The sequence below is a fragment of the Electrophorus electricus genome, chromosome 3 (assembly GCF_041902795.1).
Source record: "Electrophorus electricus isolate QZ-2024a chromosome 3, ASM4190279v1, whole genome shotgun sequence".
Taxonomy (NCBI): Eukaryota; Metazoa; Chordata; class Actinopteri; order Gymnotiformes; family Gymnotidae; genus Electrophorus; species Electrophorus electricus.
This window is the reverse complement of record NC_137499.1, coordinates 18,800,662-18,823,524: the sequence shown is the minus strand read 5'-3', so window position 1 is coordinate 18,823,524 and position 22,863 is coordinate 18,800,662. Positions and strand designations below refer to the sequence as shown.

The following is a 22,863-nucleotide window of genomic DNA, read 5'->3' as shown; positions in this document are numbered from 1 at the left end:
TACTGTATCAACATCAATAATATATTCAGCAAATGGCAGGCCGGTGGTCAGAAAGGACTTGCTATGTATAGAGGTTTAAAAAATACTCACAGTGCTGCTCAGCTATGGCAAATAGGCATACGGCACCCATTAACCTTAAAGGTTTTACTCGATTACTTTGGCCTATTTTTCAGTACATGGGTAATTCAGTCTTTCAAGCTTTTATTTTGAAAATCGCGCACCAGGTGATTGGCTACGGAAACGCGGTAGTTAGCTCGAGGGCTAAGTGCAAGTCTTCCCAAATAGCTCAAACGGAGCTGCCACAAAAAAAGTAGTTTGGTTAAGTACTGAAGACAGTGTAAACAACTGACTAGTATGGCAAATGGTGTTATAAAATGGAGTAAGCGCGCATCACTGATGTATGCAATCGGAATTTGGACTATGTGTGGGTCATATGGATTTTATAGCTATATGCACAGAAATTGCCCTCAAGGTGAGTCATACAGCAAATTGCTAGCTAGCGAGCTTGCTAAGTAAAGGAGAACGAGTGATGAGTTAATTACGTCAAAAATAAAATGAGTTACTATTCCAACTGTTCTATAGCTAAGTAATTATCTACTAGGCCTAGCTACACATGCTGGACCTCTCAGGTAAATTCATTAGAGAAAGAAACTAGATTGTGGAAAATGCAAATATACTCAATCTGCTGTTACGTTCACGTTTAAAACCACTATTCATTTGGCCATGTGGGAATTTCAAATTCCTTAAAATCGCTTGAAGATTAGAATATAGATACTTAACTACACTCGCCACAGTTCAAGCACACTGGTGTCAGTAAGCTACGATATAAAAGCAAAACCAACTTGCTGGTCCACATGTCTTTGAAAATGAAATACAAGTAAACTACAACGTTAACTCGGTGTTATTGTGTAACATGATGTAAAGGCAAAATATTTCAGTAGTACCAGACCCCTGGCTGGGCGGAAATGTCATTCAAAATGCTTGTACCTCCGTCCATCACGTAAGTTACTAATATCAAAACAAAACATTTGGTTGTGTGATCGCTGTATCGTGAAGTCAAAAGTTGGTATCTGTCAGGGTATCTGCTTGCATTTTCACTATATGGGTGCATGCAAAAAAGCATAGATACAAATATGCTAAACTAAGCAAACAACTATATAAAACTGTAAATGTAACCAGAGTAGTACAGCAGAATACTTAATTTGATAACAGGAGGTAGTCGGACGTGTTTAATTTATCTGACTGACTCTTGGAAATGCTCTGCTAACCGCCCGTGTAGCTTAAGCAGAACGGTGGAATCTTTGGAAACAGTAAGTTTTCAGATGTCTGGACCTCTAAAATAGAAACGAAAACGATCGGAAATTGTGTACAACTCGTTTACTAAACATAAAACTATATATAGTTTCTTATTATATTTTTATTATAGTTCTATAATTAATTTCCTGCTTTCTGGAGGCTTGTCTGAATATCTGGCCATAAATCTAGGTCACCGGTATCTGTCCTCTGGTTAAAAAAGCCAAACGGCTAGGTTTTGCTGTTTTGTCATTGCTGTTGCTCTCCTCTGTTGTTATTGTGCCGCGTTGCTGGTGTTGGCTGACGCCGAGAGCGTTAACTGCATGCGTATTGGAAAAACCGCAGATGAATTCCGATCTGGCATGTCACATGGCCAGAAAGCAGACATGGACCACATACAAAAATCTGATTTGAAGAAATCGGATTTGTGTGTCATCACCGTCCTGAAAAATCAAATCTGTTTCACAATAAGGCATAAACCTGAGATTTGAGTCACTTTAGTTTGGTAATGTAAATAAATGTATCTAAAATTCACACCTAGGCCTGTTAAGTATTGCAGTTATGGTGTAATAATGTGGGAAAACTACACATGAGTAAATCCTGAATAACCTTGAAAAGCAATCCTGTTAATGGCATATGAATTTAGGACGTTTTATTAGTGTTGTGTAATATAGTCCATAAGGTTAGATAATTTAGTGAATCTAATACAGTCACCTAAAACAAAAAAATGCTGGATACTAGACCTATAGAAACAAGGGTATTTTTTTTAATCGGTATGACAAGACCACTCAAATTTTATATCCTGAGATTTCTTAGTGTTTCAGATGTTGCTTTGTTGATACTTGATTCAAAACCTGTTGTGTACTGAATGACAATATAGTATAAAATAAGCTTGCTTAGTTGTCATGTTTATTGAAGTTTCATGGCATTCATTTCAAAATTCAAGCATTTTTTACAACCAAATATGAGAGTATAATAATATAAGTAGCCTTATAGGTATGTTAATTGTAGTAGCTACATGAAATACCTCATTCACAAAGAGCAAACGTTTCACTCTTCATGTTATTAAAACAGCAAAACCGTAGGTTTTGGGAGGGGCTAGAGAGCACTTAAAATTACAGGACTGAAACAGTGGAATCCCTTTGATACCATTAATGTTTCATCCACCTTTCATTGATGTTGACCAGAATATAATGTGTCAGTTTTGAGGCTGGAAAGTCTTGTGCATGACTCTTGCAGTTTACAAAAGCTATCAGTATTGTTATATTTCTTTAATATTGTAGCATTTGTATTTCTGAAATGTATACCATGTAAAGTGTTGCCAATAATAAAAAATGATTACATTATGTATCCCCAAACCTTTGACTATGTTGTATGTAGATAACAGGTAACACAGCTCCATGATTTTCAATAATGTGTAGGCTACAATATTGCAATTTTACTTTCTATGAATTCTAAGAATTTTTTTTTTTTCTTCAGTTGAAACACCTAAAGAGGAAGAACCCACAAGGCCAAATGTGAAAACATTTAAGTCTGCAAATATGTCAGCCACAATAGTCTACAAAGAAAATTTTGTTCCTTACTCCACCAGACTGCTAAAACTTTTCGGCCTGACATCCAGCAGCTCTTCGGGAAGTCAAGCTGATGACAAATAGAATTCATATATGGATAAAAAAAAATGAAAATGTAAAGAATAGCAATTGCACTACTCTGTATTTACTCAGTTTGCAAAAATAAAAATCAACAGATTCCTGTCATCCTGCATATTCTTTTGTGAAATGATGAAAGTGTTTGTGATTTTTTGATTTATTTATTTTTTTGCATGCAGTATTAACATGTATCCTGGGTGATCAGATCATAAGTAGCCAGTACTAAGTGTGAATGGTGTAAAATGCATCTCAGAGATACATTGTAATAAGTTCAATCAATGCAATCACTTTCTGGGAAACTGAAGTGGTCTGGAACGCATCAGACTGCATCCTGAAGAGTCTTCAGCAACAACAAAGTACTGCCAAACCACATATTTGCCATAGCTGGAAAATGCATAACTACAAGACTGTTTGGAAATCGCTCCATATTAGCTAATTAAGGAACTTTCTGTATCTCCTCTTTTGTTCATTTATAAGTTGACTTAGCAGACCACATGATCTAAAGGTTTGTCAAAGCGCGTACTGGAACATGAGCAATGATTTGCATGACACTTCTGTCTGGAAAACATGCAGTGGAAGAGTGACATAGTAAATGTGCATGGCTCTAACTTCAGTTATGTAGCAATCCAATCATATGTGGTCATTCGAGAGGCAATCAAAATGTCAGATGCGTTTTGGCAGTCCCTTGTGATCAGATCTCCCAGGATGCATGTTCATGTAAAAATCAAATTTATTTACATAGTGCTTTTTACAACAGCCACTGTCACAAATCAGCGTTACAGATGTCTGAGTCCAAGCCCCCAGTGAGCAATCCAAAGGTCACAGTGGCAAGTAAAAACGCCCTAGACTATGAGGAAGAAACCTTGAGAGAAACCAAGACTCAAAAGGGGGCCCATCCTCCTCTGGTAGACACTGGACATCACACTAACAACAATATAAACAATAAAGAACAAAGTAAGCAACAAGAGCACACAAGTAAAGTCTGTTCCAGGTTTCTAGAAATCCTAGTCTGGGTTTGATGAATGTAGGTGTGTGAAACTCATCTGGCACGACAATGTCTGTCCAGGGTAACAGAGAAGTTGGTGGACAGCCTCTGAGACGAGTTGAGGCTTAGCAACAGCATGACACCAGGAGTGGATGTACCTCAGCAGAAAGACTGGTTAGATTATTAGCCATGTCCAAATACTAAAGTGTGTAATTTAGGGATCTATAGGATGGACTCCAGCAGATCTAGTTATTGTAGTACAGCTAAACGCATAAACGCAGAAGGAAACACTGCCGATCTCAGTCAACAAACTTGAGTGACAAAAAAGAGGTGACCACATCATTTTTACTGCACAGACTAGGGCGAATGCACAAATGAACATAAGTTTATTGTATTTCTGATCACATGGGGCACCTGCATCACATAGATCGCTTTCCAGCTTCACGGAGGTTGCTTGCCCAGTTAAATTTAACAGCAAAGTTTGTGAATGCAAATTTTCTACCGAAAAAAAGTCGACAAAAATCAGACATTCCTCTTCATTTATTAGATGGCAGGATCAAAGTACATAGCACTTCTCATGGGCTAGTGATCAAGTCCTACTACTGCCAAGTTGCCATTGTTGGCCTCCTGAACAAGACCCTTAATCCTCAATTACTCAAATGTTATTCAGTCACAATTGTAAGTCGCTTTGGATGAAAACATCAAGTAAATGTAATACATATATTACTTGTTCCTTGACAAGTATTTTAACGTTTATTGTGTAAGAAAACCTTTTATGGATAACAGCGATTAATTTCCATACAAAGTCCAAATGCCTCAGAGAAAATATTCAGAAGATGTACCTGAAATAAGGGCAATGTCGTCCGCTAGTTAACTTATAACAACTTTTCCACATGCAGTTCATGTCATACCACATTGCGTCTTGGTGAAAATTTAAACTGTCGCAAAATTGCATCTTTAACTTGATTCGTTAGTTTCTGTATGTTTAAGTGATGCAGATACGCATTGCTGGAAAACAGGACATTTAACTTCTTCGGGGCTAGACTTCAGCCAAAACAATGAAAGCAGTCATTCAGAGAGTGACTAAAGCGAGTGTTACGGGTAAGGACTAACGCAAGTATTATGCGTGAAATAATAATGTTCTTAGCCATTGTTTTTGTGCTATCTGGCACAAAGTGAATAATGCAACCTAGAGCTAGCAAACATTACCCAACTTACTCTGTGTGTAGTAATGATACTAGCCAGCTAACTTAGCTAAGCTAGCTAGCTCCTGTATTTGTAGTCAGGGAACGGTTTCCAGTTCAGTCCTAATCACCTTAAATTGTTACTACGTTTTATGGAAAGCATGCAACACTATGAACATGTCTAGTTTATGAAATAATCCGCATCCTTTAAAGTAGCTAACGATAGCTAATTAGCTAACCTAGCTAAATTCTCAGTTAATGTTGGTTAACTATAAAGTCACAATCGAAGTAACGTTATATAGCAGCTAGTTCACACAAGTATTTATTGTGTTCTCATAGAGCGTGAACATCCAGGAACTTTACGTGACTGTAATTTTGTTATTGTAACAGTTGGAGGGGAACAGATCAGTTCTATCGGAAGAGGCCTTTGCGTCTTGCTTGGTATCTCCGCTGAGGATACACAGAAAGATATAGATTATATGTGAGTAACGATACTTACTGGAAGCTCAGCATAATTGCTATTTTAAAATGTTATTTCAGTGATTAGAAATTTCCATGGCCATACAGTTTTTCTTTCTCTCACTAATATATATATATATATATATATATATATATATATATATATATATATATATATATATAAATATAAATATATATATATATATATATATATATAAATATATATATATGTATGTATGTGTGTGTGTGTGTGTGTGTGTGTGTGTGTGTGTGTGTGTGCGCGCGCATGTGTGTGTTCAGGGTACGTAAGATTCTAAACCTGCGTCTGTTTGAGGATGAGAATGGCCGCTCATGGAGTCGCAGTGTAATGGACACAGAACTGGAGGTCTTGTGTGTGAGTCAGTTCACATTGCAACATATACTGAAAGGAAACAAGCCTGACTTTCATTCAGCCATGCCTGCTGAACTGTCTCAAACCTTCTACAATAACATTGTGGAGCAGATGAGGACTGCATACAATCCAGAGCTCATTAAAGGTGAGATGTACTTATGAGCGGTCAGTTGGATGCCGTTCTCTTCAGTCTTTCTTCATTAGTTAATTCACTGGTCACATTATTATTCTTTGCCTACCTTTGTACCTATGCTCGCTTGCCACTTTATTATAATCAACTCTCAGTTGATGGTTATAGACTGCACTGTATTTGCTCCTGTGCACATTTCATTAGCTGTTCTTTATCCTGGTGATAAAGACTGTTTATGACAGTTCCTTTATGACTGTTGTACCAGATATTTTTTGATTGGCAAATCTTAAACACAGCAGTAATAGTAGTGGCATAGTAGTGAGTGTTGCACTGAATCAACGGAACATGTATTTGACACAGCAGTATTGATGGAGGTTTTGTTATTGCCGAGTTAAAAATGGTCTATAACCCAAAAACTGCAGTGTCAGACAGCTAATAGAAATAACCACCTGAATGACCACAGGTAGGGTAGAGTCTAGATGTAGGCTTACAATGTGAATATAATATTCTTATGAAATGAGTAAGGTTGGTGTGTGTAGTTTTTAACAGATTTTGATTAATAAAAAATGAAATGACAATTAAATGTATAGGGTAGTGCAACATTGAGGTGTATTATAATAACACATATATGTTCAACCAAAAACAGACTGATTAATCATTCATCTTTTTGTAGATGGCAAGTTTGGTGCATACATGCAAGTGCATATCCAAAATGATGGACCTGTCACCATTCATTTAGAGTCTCCATCTGGACCCACAGATGCTAAACAGGTATTATACCTTTAAATTCAGTGCTGTGGCACACTAGTTTACTAAATACACAGCTCGTAAAAGTAAAATATCCCTCAAAGCGTAAGACAGATGAGTGAGTGCACTTTAAAAATGTCTTTCTTAGTTTTAAACTTGCATTTTAAAATTAGTTGTAATTGTTGGTATAGAGTAGTGCTTCTAGAAGTGATTAAAGATCTTTTGCTGTGCATTCAGGTTTATGTTTGTTAAAATCCTTTGTGTATTTGTCATTGTCCTGCATATCAGTTGTCCAAACTAGAGAAGCAGCAGCAGCGTAAGGAGAAAACACGATCCAAAGGCAGCTCTGAGTCAGGCCGGGAAAAGGTTGCATTGCGCTGTAAAGCAGATCCAAATGCCAGCAGTGGAGCAGAGGGGGACGTGTCTTCAGAAAGAGAACCATAGCAGAGAGGTGAATTATAAACATTTTAATTCTCAGAGTAAGGTGGTTGATGAATTGTTGGAATTAAAAGAAAATGCTAAAACATAATTGTGTAAAAAGTACACAATTTTGCATTATGGCTGAAATTTTTCAGGGTTGTTACTTTGAGTTATGGCTAGACTCCACACAGTACTGGAATGCAGTATTCTTATAACAATATCTTTTAAAAATAATTTTACATTCCAAATTTTTAATGTTTGTTTGTCTGATTAGGAGGTTGTTTGGGACTGATCTGTCCAGCCTCCAAAGAGAGGCTGCCATCTTCAGGGATTTCGACGTGTGTAGTGCAACTTAACCTGACTCCTCTAATGACGTGATCATAATTTTCCTGTCTCTGATCACCCATGCAATCAACTGTGCAGTCTTATTTTCTTCTCAAACTTTGAATTTATCTGAATAACAGGACCTCTGACAGGAGTGTGAAATTGGCCAAGATGCATTTTACAAAGCATATTTGCGCCATTTTGGACAGAATGTCCGATTATTTATTGTAGTTATGTGGATGATGATGAGAATTGTCTTAAATGTATATGTACATGTGATTTTAATGAAAATATTAAAGGTGCATTGTCTTTTTTGAGCCTTTTGAGACCAGTAGATTGGAGTCTACAAAGAAATCCAAGAAATTAAAACTTATGAAAATGTAAAAAAAAAAAAAAAATGGATATGGGAGGTTTTTTTTGTTTTTTTTTTAATTGAATCTAGGGGAGGGTGTATATGCAAGAGGCCTTTCAGAACAGTTTGTAAAGAACAGTGAGCTGCTTGTAATGTAGCCTACTTTTTCACTTTTCTTTAAAACCACAAATAGAGAAGAGGATTAGCCTAAATGCATGCATGCATGCATGCATACATACATACATACAATTGAATTGGAAAACAGAAGCTCCTTCACTGCAAACATGTATTCATTGGTTACTGTGAAAGGGAGTAAATAAATTATATTTATTCGTAGTGTTTGTAGTAGCCTAAAGATCTGCATTTCATTGCTTGTTATTGCCAAACTTGAGAAATGCCTATGGAAGACACAGCCTAAAAAGCCAATCTTGTCTAACCATAATTGACATCAAGTTCCATTTGAAAAGGTGATTTGTTGTAAAACATTAAACTGAACATTGTATCCATAGTTATAGTGAATATCAGAAGATGTTAAAGTAATACAGCCATGACATGGCTGGACTCCTTTGTCACTTTGCCTTTCACCTGAAGAGGAGCACCATATGTTTAGTCACTACATTATGGTTCTTTATTATTTAATGCCTGTAGTTCAACATGTTCTATGATTTTTTAATGTGTAAATATGTAATTTTAGTCCCCATGTGAAACTTTATTAACAGTGAACATTTTTTTATATCCAAATTTGGTAACTTTCTATTTTAGGTTTGAGATACTAAGAGAGTATTGGTATTTCTTCTCTAGTATGTGTTGTTAATGCAACCTATCATTACACTTGTCCACCAAACTATTTTATGTGGTTGCTAATTAATTCTACTGGAAAACTACTGTTTTCTTAATCACTGACTGTCACAGTACTCACTGAAATAGAATATTTATAATCAAGGATATTATTTTGAATATTCTTAACTGCTGGAATGTCTGATCTTCTATAGCTGATTGCAGATGTACATTGTACAGCAATTGTAGAACATTATATCAGATAGATCATTGTGATACTGCTGTGTATTCCACAGAGGGCTGTAGCACACAGCTTGTATATATGATGCTCTTCTATGAGAAATACGTGAAAACATGGACAGCCATTCTGCACTGTTAGCATTGTGACAGGATTATGGGTGATACAGTTCTCATTACTTTCCTTGGTTACTTTTTTGTTACAATGTATCATATGTTGTTCTCTTGCTGTTTGTGAGATCATACTTTATATTCAGTGATTGTCACCAAATTAAATATTGAAGTTTCTTTGGTGTTGGTACTAAAAGGACATCAGAGATTGTGTTTTTGTCATTCACTTGTATCATGGCAGAATTCTAGTCTGTATTTGAAGAAAGGGACCTCAAAGGCATCTGGAGCAGGGATAGCTCAGCAGTTAACCTATTAGACTAGTAATCACAAGATTGGTGGTTCAAACCCTACCGCTGTTGGGCCTTAACACAATTGCTCAAATTGTACTCAGTAACAAATGTATATTGCTTTGGATGAAAGTGTCTGCTAAATGTAACAGGTACCTTGGGCAATTTCAGGCTGTGTGGTTTCTGTGTTATGATTCTTTTAGAATCAAGACTGCACTATGAAATGTCATGGATCTTTATCTTAATAATTACAACAGCAATTCTGTTAGATAAATACAGTGTGCTATGTATTCTGCCAATGTAGAATGTGTTATGGATATTTCATGATATGACCAGATGAATTTGTAGTTTATATTTAGGCCTATTTTGTTTAGTTTTTTTTTATGTCAGTTATATCACTATTAGACCCAGACTGGTCACAAAGTCGTGTGTGTACATATGTACGTGCGTGCGTGCGTGTGTGCGTGCGTGTGTGCGTGCTTGTATGCCCATCTACACCCCATTGTCATTTCAGAGAGACTGGACTATTGCCTGGCTGGGGACCTCTTCACCAACAGAACCACCAATATAATAATACAATGAATAGACAAGTGTTTGTGAAAGAAAGACTGAGTACATTTACCTTTATAAAAACATTCTCAGTGTCTCCTTATTCAATAGACTTTGTGGTTATTCTCTAAATATTATACAGTAGGTAGGAAAAGTTTGAATTCTTTGATGTGGATGTGATTTAATTAATGGATAAAACCATGTTTGGTTAGATTCTGGATTCATTGGGCTGTTCTGCAGGCTAACTAGAGTGTGGGTATTTCATCCACTCTGCTCTGGATTCTGAGCCACAATACCACCAAACATTCATCATGATTGAGTCGGGTCTTTCATTATTTCAGTTCAAATTTATTTGTATAGTGTTTTTGTATCACGCGCTAACACTAAACAGCTTTACAGAAGTCATCTATACAAAGACTTTAGGTCCAGGCCGAGCCAAAGTAACAATGGCAAAGAACAAATCTCAGAGCAAAAGGAAGAAACCTTGAGAGGAACCAATGCTCAGAAGGGGAACCCTCCTCAGTTTGACACCAGATGGCAAACTTATAACAAATAATGAATGAAGTTGATTTTTGCATTTATATTTTCTGGGAAGATAAAAAATAAAGTTATTAAATTAATAGAGCATTCTTTGTTTTTAGCTACAATAACATACAAATTGATCTCTAAGTTTCTCTGTCAGTGATTTCGGCCAGTAGACTTTAAAGTAGGTCTCACAGATCCCTCTTTCATCCTGATTACTTCCTGCATGTGTACACAGTCCAACAATTCAACACACACGCACACTGTTCAACAGAAACATAAGCACACTAAGCGAAGAGGAGGACCAGTGTAAGATCACCATAAAAAAGCAGCTTCTAGTAGTACCAAACTGCAGCTTGTGTCCAGCTCAGATGCTTCATATCTGCTCTCCATGTTTATATTCCGGCAGGGTCTGGCAGGGTCTTTAAATGGGTATATCAACATGGCCATGAACACAGTTTCCCAGCCTTGTGGGATGGACAAAACTGGGAGTTTTTTTAAGGTAAGGCATCTTAAAAATTATTATTTTGCGCACTCTGGCATAATTTAGTCTTATGCTATGGACTCTGTGAAGTTATACATCTCTATCATCTGTTAGTCTTTGTTCCTCTTTGATGGCTCACACTCTGTTTCACTGAGAAAGCTTTCACTGCCTTTACCATAAAGTATTACTGGCTTCCCACATTCAATTTCATGATTTTGCAGACAATTAAGCTATTATGACTTTAGCTGTGTATTGGACTTTAACTATATTTGGCAACATACTGATAGTACTTGTATATTTTTACATCTCATTCAATGTGGCCTATGGGAAAATTTTGTTTCTTTTTTGAATTTGCACTATGTGTTTCTTAATGCCTGCTCACAGGGAGAGTGTTATAATTTATTAGTTTTAGCCATGATGTATAGACTAGTGTCTGAGCCATGGGAAAACCCAGAACAAGAAAGCTCTTTCTCTTCCAATTTCAGCTCTCTGCTGCATTCCCTGGCTACATGAACTGTTATGTCTGTTTCCCTGTTTTTCTGCCTTTCTTCTGCTATTTTTCCTTTGTGTCATTTTAACCTTTTTATGTTAACAATGTTTTCTATCAAGATGTGCATCCTAACTGAACTCATATTAACTGCATATTTGGAATTTCCTGAATACCTAAAGTAATGAAATGTATGCATATACTTAGCCCTTATATTGAACACAAGAGATTAAGAAAATACAGTGGAGAAGTATAGATCTTGCTGTCAAAGCAGTTTAAAGTATGTCATCAATGGGTACATGCCTGGAAATACATAAATTATTAGAGATGATCTTCCACAGTCTTTAAAAATTATCTTGATTTGTGATCATTGATATCAGAAGGCATGTCTAAGAGCCTGCTATACTTACTGATGAAATAATCTGTTACATACCATTCTGTAGAAAATACTGCCATCTATTGTCCAATAACTTTCAGTCTTCCTGTCTTTTATAATTTCATAAGCTCAAAACCCTCAATTTGTAAAGAAAAAACTAGAGATCCAAATAAAATCTTTGTCATTTCATTCAGACTTCAGTTCTAAATTCTCATATACTCCCTTAATATGTGTATTTGCTTAGGGACAAAAATGTTTATGCTTCTTGGGTTTCTCTTGGCTGATAAGCAGCAATCTACCCTACTTTGAAGAAGCTGAGTTTACAGGAGACATTAAGTGCTTTACATGTAGAGGTCCTCTGTGGCTCTCGTCTTACTGTGGCACTTCTACATCCAGTTTCCTGTCTGGGAGAACAGGTTATGAGTACAGGAAGGTGACTAAATCACATCCTTTCCCCTGGGTGGGGGGATAAGAGGAGGTCTAAACATTTCTGCTTATTTTCATGAGAGCAGAGCTTCTGTCCTGTCAGTGTTTTTAATTTTCCATATTCTTTCTTGCTTTCATTATCTCCTTGTTCTCATTCTTTCTCTCTCCTTTTCTCTCTGTGTCTTCTGTAAAGTTCTGTCACTAGTTAACTTGTCTCTTTCAAGCTAGTAGATGCACTTGCATCAGAACTTGAGCGATTGGAGCAGGATATGGTTTATACAGCTTCACAGAGATATACCAGAGAGCCTGAAGCCTCTCTCCTCCATGAGTGAGTACAAGATCTGCATGTTTTGTGGTGGTAATCTTTTATTTGTATATTTTATATAATTTCCACACCCTTATCTTTGTATTACTAGGGCATTATGAAATTAAACTAAATTTATGAAAAAAGGAAGATACTGTTCAGTCTAAACTTTGGCTTGCAGTAATGCTCCACACATAGATAGTTAACTGAAGAAGGATAGGAATAATATGATAATATTCCACAGTTGTATGATTTTAAATTATATTATTACATTATTATAAATAATATTAAAGCAATTAGCTTTTAATACTCATGCTCTGTTTCTGTCCCACTCTCATTCACTGTCTCTTCTTTGCCTGTAGTGTGGAGGGAGAGGTGAGTGGGGTGTACCTGCAGTACCCTTTGGTAGGGGGGCCATGTGAGAGTGAAAATGTAAGCAAACGCATAAGTGCACAAGAGAGAGTCACTCTTACACACCCCATCTGGTTACTGCTGTCTGTCACTGAACAGGAGGCTACACGCATCCTACTGCAGCAACCAGTAGGGGTAAGAAGGTTTTGCCTGCATGCTTGTGTTCCTTTAAGTGTGGGACAAACATTTAGGAAAGTGTGAATGAAGGTCCAGCCAATCGGAGGCCCCTTTTAATAATCTTTGTGACCTGTGCCCCTTGCAGGTGTTTTTGGTGAGGAGGTCATCTGCCCTTCAGAAGAAGGTACTCTCACTTCGTGTAGACAATACACCAGGATCTCCTATCATCCACTACCCTCTTGAAGAAAGCTTGTTCAGTATGTTGCTCTCCATTCAGACACAATAGTGTCCTTCGTTCACATTTTAAAAATAGCCCTGCCTGTAATGATCTTAATGATCTTTCTTCATTATGGAATAGTTTACTTATGTTACCATTGCTTAATTTATGCAGAGCTTATTATTATACATATCTTATTTTTATTACTATGCATAACATCACAACACAAAAGCATTTGCCTCATCATTGTGGGTTCGCTGGTGGGAAGGAATTGGCATAATGATTAACGTTTGGTGAAAACAAGCTGCAAGTAGGTGAAAGGTAAATCACAATGGGATGTACTAGCAAATATACAATGAGTATTTACTTTAATTAAAACAGGATAACAGTGTATACAGCATAACATGGATACCATTACAGGACATAGAGGATAACATGATGTATTTTGTTTTAATTATGATTTCATTTTTTTAATTATACCCATTTTTCAAAATATAATTTCAGTTTGCAATTCACAGTAAAAAAAAAAGTGTTCAAGAAGATGGGGTACAAAGACATTATGTGGAGGGGTATATTAATGGAACAGAATTAATGATTAATGTTAGAACAAATTTTAGAATTAATCATAGAATTAATGGCTTCTTTTATCTTACTTGCTCTTGCTTTCACACTCTTAAGCCTTTTTCGTGGAAGACTTGTGAAAATGTTTATTAAATATAAAGCTGAAAAATCCTATAAATTGTGCAATATTTGTAGTCTAATCAAATATAGCAAATACACCAAAATATCAGATATAAGGGTAATCCAATTTGTAAATTGGAATCAAATAATTCAATGGAAGAATAATGAATGTAAGTATAATGAACATACAACTAATGATTGGAAGGATCCAGAGTCAGAGAGGTACTTAACTGCACACACAAATACTTTTGATTTGTTGGTGATATGTCTTTATGTATTGTGTTTTAGCATTCTCTTTGGAAGGCTCGGGAATCAGTTTTGCAGATCTTTTTCGTCTTGTGACCTTTTATTGCATCAGCAGGTAAAATTCTTAAAAAGCACCAAGCCACATGACATACCACCCAACTGATTTTTGCATTTACCTTTAACTTGCTATAAACTTATAAGAGTAGCTTATAAAACATTATTACTAAAAGAGATTTCTTTTAGTAATAAATAGGAAATTATAAGAGCACACATTCATAATTCAAATCGTGTGATTTGCAGAAAATTGTTAAAAATATATTAAAGCATTATAAATCATCTGAATGTATGTTTTATGAAGTCAGCTGTGTAGGATTATTCGTATTACCAGCCTTGGTAATACAACACCCAATTCAGTTCATATACTTTCCAAATGTCCTTTTTATAGCTAAAAATGTGTTTCACTTTTAACTGAGTTTTTGGTGTGATTTGTTGTTTGTTGCTTTACTTTCCATTTCATTGTGATATGAAAGCCTGGACTTATCACTGTTAAATGTATTTTGTAGTGACTTGTATATCATATCAGAAGATTATGATTTTTAAGTACAGAAACCTGAAAATAAACAGGACAATTTGCAGAAGTGCATGCTTCTTTTTTAGATGTACAATGTCAGATCAGCTCAAAAGGTCCATAGAGAAAAGGGAAAAGTACTTCAGGGAAAAGTTTTTTTAGACTACAGGGCAACTACTGATCTTTTCTAAGGCTGTCATGGCTGCGGGGGAAACTAGAGCTCAATCTTACAACACTGAACAGCTCAGGGACAAAAGTGTAAGCAGCCTTCTGATACACAGCGCAGAGCCTTTTCCAATACCAACGGTACCAAAGTGGACCTCAAACTGACGGGACAAAGCTCGTTCAAGCTTTTTGGCTGGCATGTGTATCTTGCTTTCCTTCACCTTCCTTGCTCTTTGTCTCTCCATGTCTTACTTTTTCCTGTCTCTATATTTGTTTTTTTCTGACAATTCCCATCTGATCATGTCTTGCGGTTTCTTCTAAAGAGATATTCTACCTTTCCCCCTGAGGCTGCCTGAAGCCATCAACTCAGCAAGAACTCTTTCAGAGCTGGAGGAAGTTGCCAAGCTGGGAGCAGGTACTGAACTGGGATTTAGCTGTCAAATGCTACTACTACAGCTAATCTCACAGCAAACACATGCTCCAGTCATGAGCATTGTTCTTTGTCACATATTAATGTGATAGAGGGAGATTAAGACATGCAGGTGTATGAAAACAAATGCAGATTGTGGCCACAGCAGAAAGCATTTTAACATTCATGATATTTTGGCAAAAAATAATTAGCAAAAAGCACTATCATGCTGTTTTCTAAATGGTTTTTTTTTTTTTGAACTTGTCAGCGTTATATGTAAGACCTCATAAAAAATTTCACTGTGAAAGACATAAGCTTTGAATTGTTAAACATAGGCTACTGATATGTCCCTCTGTAAGTGCGTACTCTGTTTGTCTTCATTACTCCAGTACTAGTCACACTCCTATTATGGTCTCATTCCATGTTATTATTAGTGCTGCCGAGTAAGTGTGACACAGATTGAATTAGCATGAGAGAGAAAGTGTATCTGTTATCTGATCTGACAGAAAGGGTCTAGTTCTAGTCACTTTTAAATGTGCATATTGTTTCACTTATTCATTACCTCATAAGAGCCTTTTCAAAAGTTATAAACTGTCTATATTTGATGTATTTCTTCATATGGCTCTGATGAAATTATTTATCTTGGACCAGTGGGATTTTTATTTTGATGTGGGAAGTTGTAGATGTATTTAATATGACCAAAAGAAGCATACATTATTAATAGAATGTCCTTCACTGAAGCTTACTGTAACAGGACAACTGGCAGGAAGTGAAATTACACCAACTGACATAAGTAGTGGCTGGAAGGGGGAGGAGAAAGAGGAGGAACATTCTGTAACATATAAAGTTCACCCATCCACACAGATACTTTGTTTGTACTGAGTGACTCTGACATTTGGGTGTGTTTGTGTGTGTGTTTGGTCAGTACTATTGAATCAGTGTTCATTTATACATATTTGGTTACACTGGATGTCTTCAGGCATTTCTGAAAACTACTAAAAGAGAGGACAAAGTCTGGATTCACTCACATACATAGACCCAAATGTACTAAGTAATAACTAATCAGGTTGAAGAAAGCAAGTGTGAGTATATGTTTTGGTTTAGGGATTTCCTGTTTGTGATTTGTTATTAGCACACAATTGCTTGGTTACTTCACTGTAATTTTTTCTGTTTGTTGCCAGGTTTCTGGGATGTAGCTCTCTGCAGAAAGTGGGATACGTTGTCTCATTCTTGTTTGTTGGTTCAGAACGAGCTTCCTAACTCCCTGCACTGTGAACTATCGGTAATAAGGAGACAAAGTCAGACCCTATCATCATGCAGAGCCAGACACAATCAGCGGTGCACTCCTCTTTCGCTAGCACATACATGCTCCATCAGTGCTGATGGCAAGAGTAGCTCCAGTGAGGCACTGTGCTTCTTCAATCCACTTTTTCTTCAGACACACCAACGGCACACGGGAAACAGCATCAGAGCGGCTAGCAAAGACGTCTCCGAGCCGAACTCAAAAGAAGCCAGTAACAAATCCCAACCCTCTCCTCCACCCAGGCCCCCTCCTCCTCGCTGTCTGCCTTGTCATCCAGGTCAGAAGAGAATATCCGTGACAGCTGCCTATGCCAGAACCAATCAGAGCCCAGCACAGAAACACGAGCCTACAAGCACTATGGGACCTAAACACAGCAGTCCAAAAAGGTTTCCTGCACCTCCTCCTCCTCAACAAAAGCAGTCAGGCACTGACAGTCACCACTGCGGTATTGCTCTGGATGATCAGAACATGGCCAGGGCCTTATACCCAGCCAGCAATGCTCACAAGGAACCTTCAACTTGTACTGTTACAAACATCCTTCAGCACTGTAGCGGAAAGGCAGAGTTAAGTCAAGGATCAAGTGATCTGAGCACATTCACCTCCTCCTCTGATTCCCTGGACTCACCTCCCCACCCTCTCCACTTTGATCGGTTCCTTAGCCCAGACCAAAGCCTCTCCACAGACAACAGCAGTGATGAGGATAAAGAGGAGAAAGAGGCAGATGACTATGGGGCAGGACTTCAGAGGGACTTGCAGCTGCGGCTACGTGCCTCACAGAACTCCAGGAAGCTTCTGATGATGGAAGACATGGAGGTGCATTCAGGATCACTTCTTATCCTGCCACGAGCATTAAAGGGACACTTCCGTAAGGTCAGGGGTGTCCTGGGTGTGCTACCCACCCCTGAGAGACGTGCTCTGCGGCGCATTGTGGAACTATCAAGAAACAAAAGCTCTTATTTTGGCTGCTTGGTACAGGACTATGTAAGCTTTGTGCAGGAGAACCACAGCTGCCATATGTCAGGCCTCGACTTGCTGCAAACCGTCAGACAGTTCATGACCCAGATGAAGGCCTATTTAATGCAGGCCTCTGATCTGAATCCCCCCATCGAGTCCCTCATACCTGAAGACCAGATCGGTAAATATTCAGGATTTCCATAATAAGTCATTACTATTTGTATTAAATGAAAGCATGAACAGTGAAACCAACATAAACAGAAAACTTTACCATATTTACTTTACCATCTGTTTTTGCTTTTACCTTTAAATTAGAAATTAATCCACTCTTTGGTGAGCCTATGTCATATCTAAATGGCCAAGCTAAATATACATGTCCTTAGTTTGAGGACTATGAAAGAAATGTTTAAATATGAGAAGTATGTGGCAAGAATATTGTGCTGAGTAGGCAAGAGAAAGAGTCAGATTATGACTGTCAGACAGAGGCAGAAAGATTACTATAAATTATGGATTATCTTGCCACTATATTTTTGTCTTTGGTCAACAAGCACAGTCTTAGTCAGAGAGCTGAATCATAGTGCTAGCCCGAACCTTTTATTCACTGTGTTTTCAGCTTCTTTGTTTTTTTGTTTGCTTGGTTTTTTATTTGTGGTTGTTTTTTAAATATGATAAATGCAGACATAAATATCTAGTATATCACTGGCCTCTTTTGTAAGAGAAAAAAGTAAGAGAGAAAAATTTTTTACTCTATGCAAATCTACCAGTGAATGCTAATAACAGTATAGACTTCATAAATTTGATATTTGACTGTTGGATTAATTTGATGAGAGCTGTTAAAAGGTAGTAAAATGTTGGCCTTACATATTTCATACTTGAACTATATAGTGTTCATTCTAGTTTTTCTGTTCCTAAAACAGTAGATGTATAACAATATGTTTTAAAGACATCTCAAATTATATGAGTTTGCCTTATGTGTGTTCTCCTACAATTCCTAGATTGTATTTTTTAGGAAATGGCTTAACATTCTAGTGCAGTTGAGAATGAACATTTCTCCTCTCTCACAGATGTAGTACTAGAAAGAGCCATGCACAAGTGTGTACTGAAGCCTCTGCATGGCTCAGTCTATGCAGCACTGCACAAGTTCCAGGTAAGCAGTGGTGTATGGCAGCGGCTACAGGAGAACCTGGCCATAGCCAAGTCAAAGCAACCGGGAGAGCTGGGAGCAGACACAGTGCGATCACCAGACCTCCATGCCATCAAGCGGATCCGACTCAAACTCCGCTCCATGTGCAAGATGTATTCACCGGAGAGGAAAATCAAGGTGCTTCTGCATGTATGCAAGCTCATCTATACCGACATGCAGAATCGCTCAGGTGAGTCGGGGAAATAAAGAGGCATGAGGTGGTGTGTGTGTGTGTGTGTGTGTGTGTGTGTGTGTGTGTGTGTGTGTGTGTGTGTGTGTGTGTGTGTGTGTGTGTGTGTGTGTACTTGCATGCATGTGTGTGTCAGCCAGAGAATAAGAAAGTTTGAAATATACTAAAACATAATATGCAGTGCTATTGAACTGTGTCATCATCACAGGAAATGAAGTTATAAATATAGCAGCTGAAATACTAGGAAATAAAAACTTACTGTTTGTAAATCTGAAAGTATTTTTCTCTATATGCTTTCTAGCAGGCAGGTCGTTTGGGGCTGATGATTTTCTACCTATGCTGACTTATGTTTTGGCCCAGTGTGATATGCCTCAGCTAGACACAGAGGTCCAGTATATGATGGAACTCCTGGACCCCTCTCTACTTCATGGAGAAGGTAGATCTCCACAATGTTCACAAACCAGCATGTACATACACTCATTTACATGTATTGCATTTAGCTGACACTTTTATACAAAGTGACTCATACATTTTGGTCATTAAAATGCTACTTTTATAATGTTGAAGTGTAAGAATATATACAAGCACGTAGGTTATCAGCTATATACAGTACACATAAATTAAGAAATTAATCCAGACTTGTCCATATTACAGTCTCTTACCGCCACCTACCTTAAGGCCATGAAGACTTCCACTGCATAGGTGGTAGCAGGCATTATTCTTTACCCAAATATCTTTCAGTTTATTTGATGCTTATTCCAACCCACTAGTTAAGTCTTCCTCTATTGCACAATAACTGCCAACTTGGAAGGCTGAATGTTAGCATGTGCTTCCTCTGAGACAAAAAACCTGATTTTACATATTGGTGATTGATCGGCTAGGGCTGCACTGATGGAAAGAGAAACAAGGGCATCCCTCCCACCTATAGAGCATGGTCAGTTATGCCTGCTCAGATTCCTGGTCATGGACGGTTGTGGCATCATCTGGATTCGGAGCAGGAATCTCAGAATGATAGGGCAAAACCTTAGACAGTAACCTATAGCCATTTATCTTTATGTGTGTATAAGAGTAAACATTTTAATAACTTTCACCTTTAGGTGGATACTATTTGACAAGTGCATGTGGAGCCATGTCTCTGATTAAGAACTTCCAGGAGGATCAGGCTGCTTGTGTTCTCAGCTCTGCCACACGCAGTACATTACACCAGTGGCACCAAAGGCGCACAATCCAGAGAAACCTTCCTTCTGTGGATGACTTCCAGGTATCATAACACTGCACATGATGGTTGTTGCTTTTTTGTTGTTAATACTGTGATACTTCAAATTTGTATGTTTTCTATGTGTGTATGTTTTTAGAATTTCCTCCGAGTGGCTCTACAAGAAGCTGACAGTGGTTGCACAGCAAAAACTTTGCAAGTGCACCCCAACAATACCACAGAGGAGGTCAGTCGCCTCTGTGCCCACAAATTCCACGTGACTGACCCAGAAAACTATGCCCTCTTCCTCATCACAGATGACTGTAGCCAGCAGCTGGCCCCAGACACATACCCTCAGTGGATTAAAGCAGAGTTCCAGAGCCGTCCTCACCCCAAAGCCTTCTATTTTGTGTATAGAAGACTGCCAAATCCCAATGGCTGTAAACCATCCCAGTCTCACAACAGCAGCTGCACTGAAGACTGAGCAATGGTAGTTTGTGGACTGAGCCAGTTAATATATTGTATGAGCCATGTTGGGAGCTGCACCAGCATCAGTGTCCCACTTGCATTGCTCAGTTCGACATGAAAGGTTCTGGTGACAACATCAAGCAATGGCGAGCAGTAGCGAAAAAAGAGAAATATTACTTTCTCTTTTATTGTTGCACATGATAAATATAGATAATGGAATGAGATATATTTTATGTCCTACCAAATGTTTGCCATCCTCAATTAATGTCACTCAAAAATTCTTAACAAAAACATTTGACTATTTATCAAAAGCAAAAATATCTAATTAAAAACTATACTCCCAGGCAAAACAAAACCCAAAATTATATAATAGTAAGCTTGTATTGGTCTCAACAACAAAACCTTTTTACACCCAGACATGTATTAGCTTTAATTTTTTATCAAAACATTTATCTCTTTTAATGAATTTATCTTTGTGTACAAGAAGACTATGTAAGTGAATTTCTCTGTTTCCAACATTCCACTGAAGAATTCACTGCACCAGCAAGTTACTTCTCTGACAAAAGATTTGTTGTTAGGACCATTTAATATAATTTGGGGTTTGACCCATTTTTCCCCCCCAAGAATTAATAACATTTCTAGGAGAAAATTAAAAAGCTCTTTAACACAAAATGAAAAAGAAAAATGAAAATGAAAAAGCTCTTTTTTGGTGGTGGTGAAGGGATAATGATAGTAGGAGTCTAAGAACATTCCTTCATTTTAGGTCCATGACCCAAACCTTTCCAATGGATTTAGGTCAGGATGTTGGTTCTGTGATATGTAAACCATTTTAATGAAATGTATTGATGGAAGGCATATCCCACTGAGGCTGATTTTGTTTTAAAAAATAGACTTTAAAAAAGTTATTTATATCATCCTTTGAATCCTATGAAGGTTCCAAAAGTCCTTTAAAATCGCTCCAGCAATATAACATATCTGCTTCTTGCTCATTGGTCTTACCTGACAATAGGTTCTAATTAAAAATCCAATGACATTAAGATCCAGGAGTCTGTGGTTGTGGTCTGATGAGAGCAGTCTCCATAGGACTTCCTGACGTGAGTATTCAACCAACAACTGCAGTTCTCCCACTGTGGCCCTGGGAGAATCCCTTTCCTCTCTGTCATCCTCACTGTGTGACAGGGAAAAATTCACATTCTTTTCAATTTTCTTTTTTTCTCAATCATTGCTCTGATAGTGGAACTCTGTATTAATAAGCATAGAGCTATTTTTATACCCATAACTTTAATTATAAAGACCAACAACCAAGTTGTTTCAGTGTTTATGTATGTTCTCTGAACTTAACCTTATTAACAGATTAGTAAGGAAATTTGGTGTGTGTACTCATCAGTAAAACAGAGAATCAGAAATGATCGCTTAAGAAAAGCTTAATACTGATTTTTCAAGTAAAATATTTAAAATACTATTTCAATGATAAACCTCAAAACCTATTATATTTAAGATAACTAAGAAGCTTAACATGATTTTAATATAGTTTTGTGAAATGGTTGATTTTAGAATTACAGATGGGGCCAAAAACATCCACAAGACATAATTCCAGGACATAATATAAAGATGCATTTGACAAAAAATAACCTAAAACATTTTAAACTACTCTAAATGTCTTCTTTTAAGTAAAACTTTCAATTAAATTAAGTAATTTGTAATTCCTAATCAGTGTGACTCACATGGCAAATATTAATTTATTAAAGATTTTTCTTCCTATGTACCAATTTAGCATACTTCAGTTGAAGAATTATTATAAAATCCCAGAATTATTATAAAAATAACATCAAGCTAGTAGCCAATAATATTTTTAATAATACTTATCAAAGTTTCAAACAATGTGAAGGATAATGTGATCCAGGAAACATTCCAGGAAGAGTAAATTGCTTTGGGACAACAGATTAAGTAGAAATGGGACTAATAGCTGTGATGTTGATTTGTTATACATACATATATAAACATAAAAATATTACATGTATGTAACACTACATTAAACCTATTTTAATATTATTGTACACACAGTAGGACAATGTATTGATGCAGATGATTCTATGCTCGTAAATAAATGGATTTGTCAAGACGTTGAGCACACTGTTAAAGGTGTTGTCATTTATTATTACTGTATTTTCCATTAATCCATAGAGAAAATGCTTTTACTGTACATCAGAAATATGTTCTAAATTTGTGAAATTAATGGGGTTATTTCAAAAGGTTTAATTC

At 37.1% G+C, this 22,863-nt stretch overlaps 2 protein-coding genes and 1 long non-coding RNA gene across 4 annotated transcripts; all 3 read left to right on the top strand.

The window, feature by feature from the left end:
- The first annotated feature begins 34 nt into the window (after positions 1-34).
- On the top strand, positions 35-3,050 carry LOC113579934 (uncharacterized). The gene is made up of 2 exons (XR_003410929.3): positions 35-472; positions 2,773-3,050. It is a non-coding gene; the product is annotated as an uncharacterized LOC113579934 (long non-coding RNA).
- A 1,822-nt stretch (positions 3,051-4,872) lies between these two features.
- On the top strand, positions 4,873-7,899 carry dtd1 (D-aminoacyl-tRNA deacylase 1). The gene is made up of 6 exons (XM_027013196.3): positions 4,873-5,028; positions 5,502-5,592; positions 5,871-6,106; positions 6,765-6,862; positions 7,127-7,289; positions 7,533-7,899. The coding sequence occupies exons 1-5, from the start codon at positions 4,986-4,988 to the stop codon at positions 7,280-7,282; spliced, it is 624 nt and encodes a 207-aa protein (XP_026868997.1). The 5' UTR covers positions 4,873-4,985; the 3' UTR covers positions 7,283-7,289; positions 7,533-7,899.
- A 2,903-nt stretch (positions 7,900-10,802) lies between these two features.
- Positions 10,803-22,729, top strand: rin2b (Ras and Rab interactor 2b). Of its 2 annotated transcripts, none has more exons than XM_027014075.3 (11): positions 10,803-10,919; positions 12,415-12,518; positions 12,857-13,040; positions 13,168-13,279; positions 14,209-14,281; positions 15,223-15,314; positions 16,490-17,746; positions 18,630-18,938; positions 19,243-19,374; positions 20,036-20,199; positions 20,294-22,729. In XM_027014075.3, the coding sequence occupies exons 1-11, from the start codon at positions 10,809-10,811 to the stop codon at positions 20,615-20,617; spliced, it is 2,862 nt and encodes a 953-aa protein (XP_026869876.3). In that variant the 5' UTR covers positions 10,803-10,808; the 3' UTR covers positions 20,618-22,729. The 2 variants fall into 2 exon arrangements, with proteins under 2 accessions (XP_026869876.3, XP_026869869.3); XM_027014068.3 differs by having other exon boundaries at positions 10,805-10,919; positions 19,240-19,374.
- The last annotated feature ends 134 nt before the right edge of the window (positions 22,730-22,863 follow it).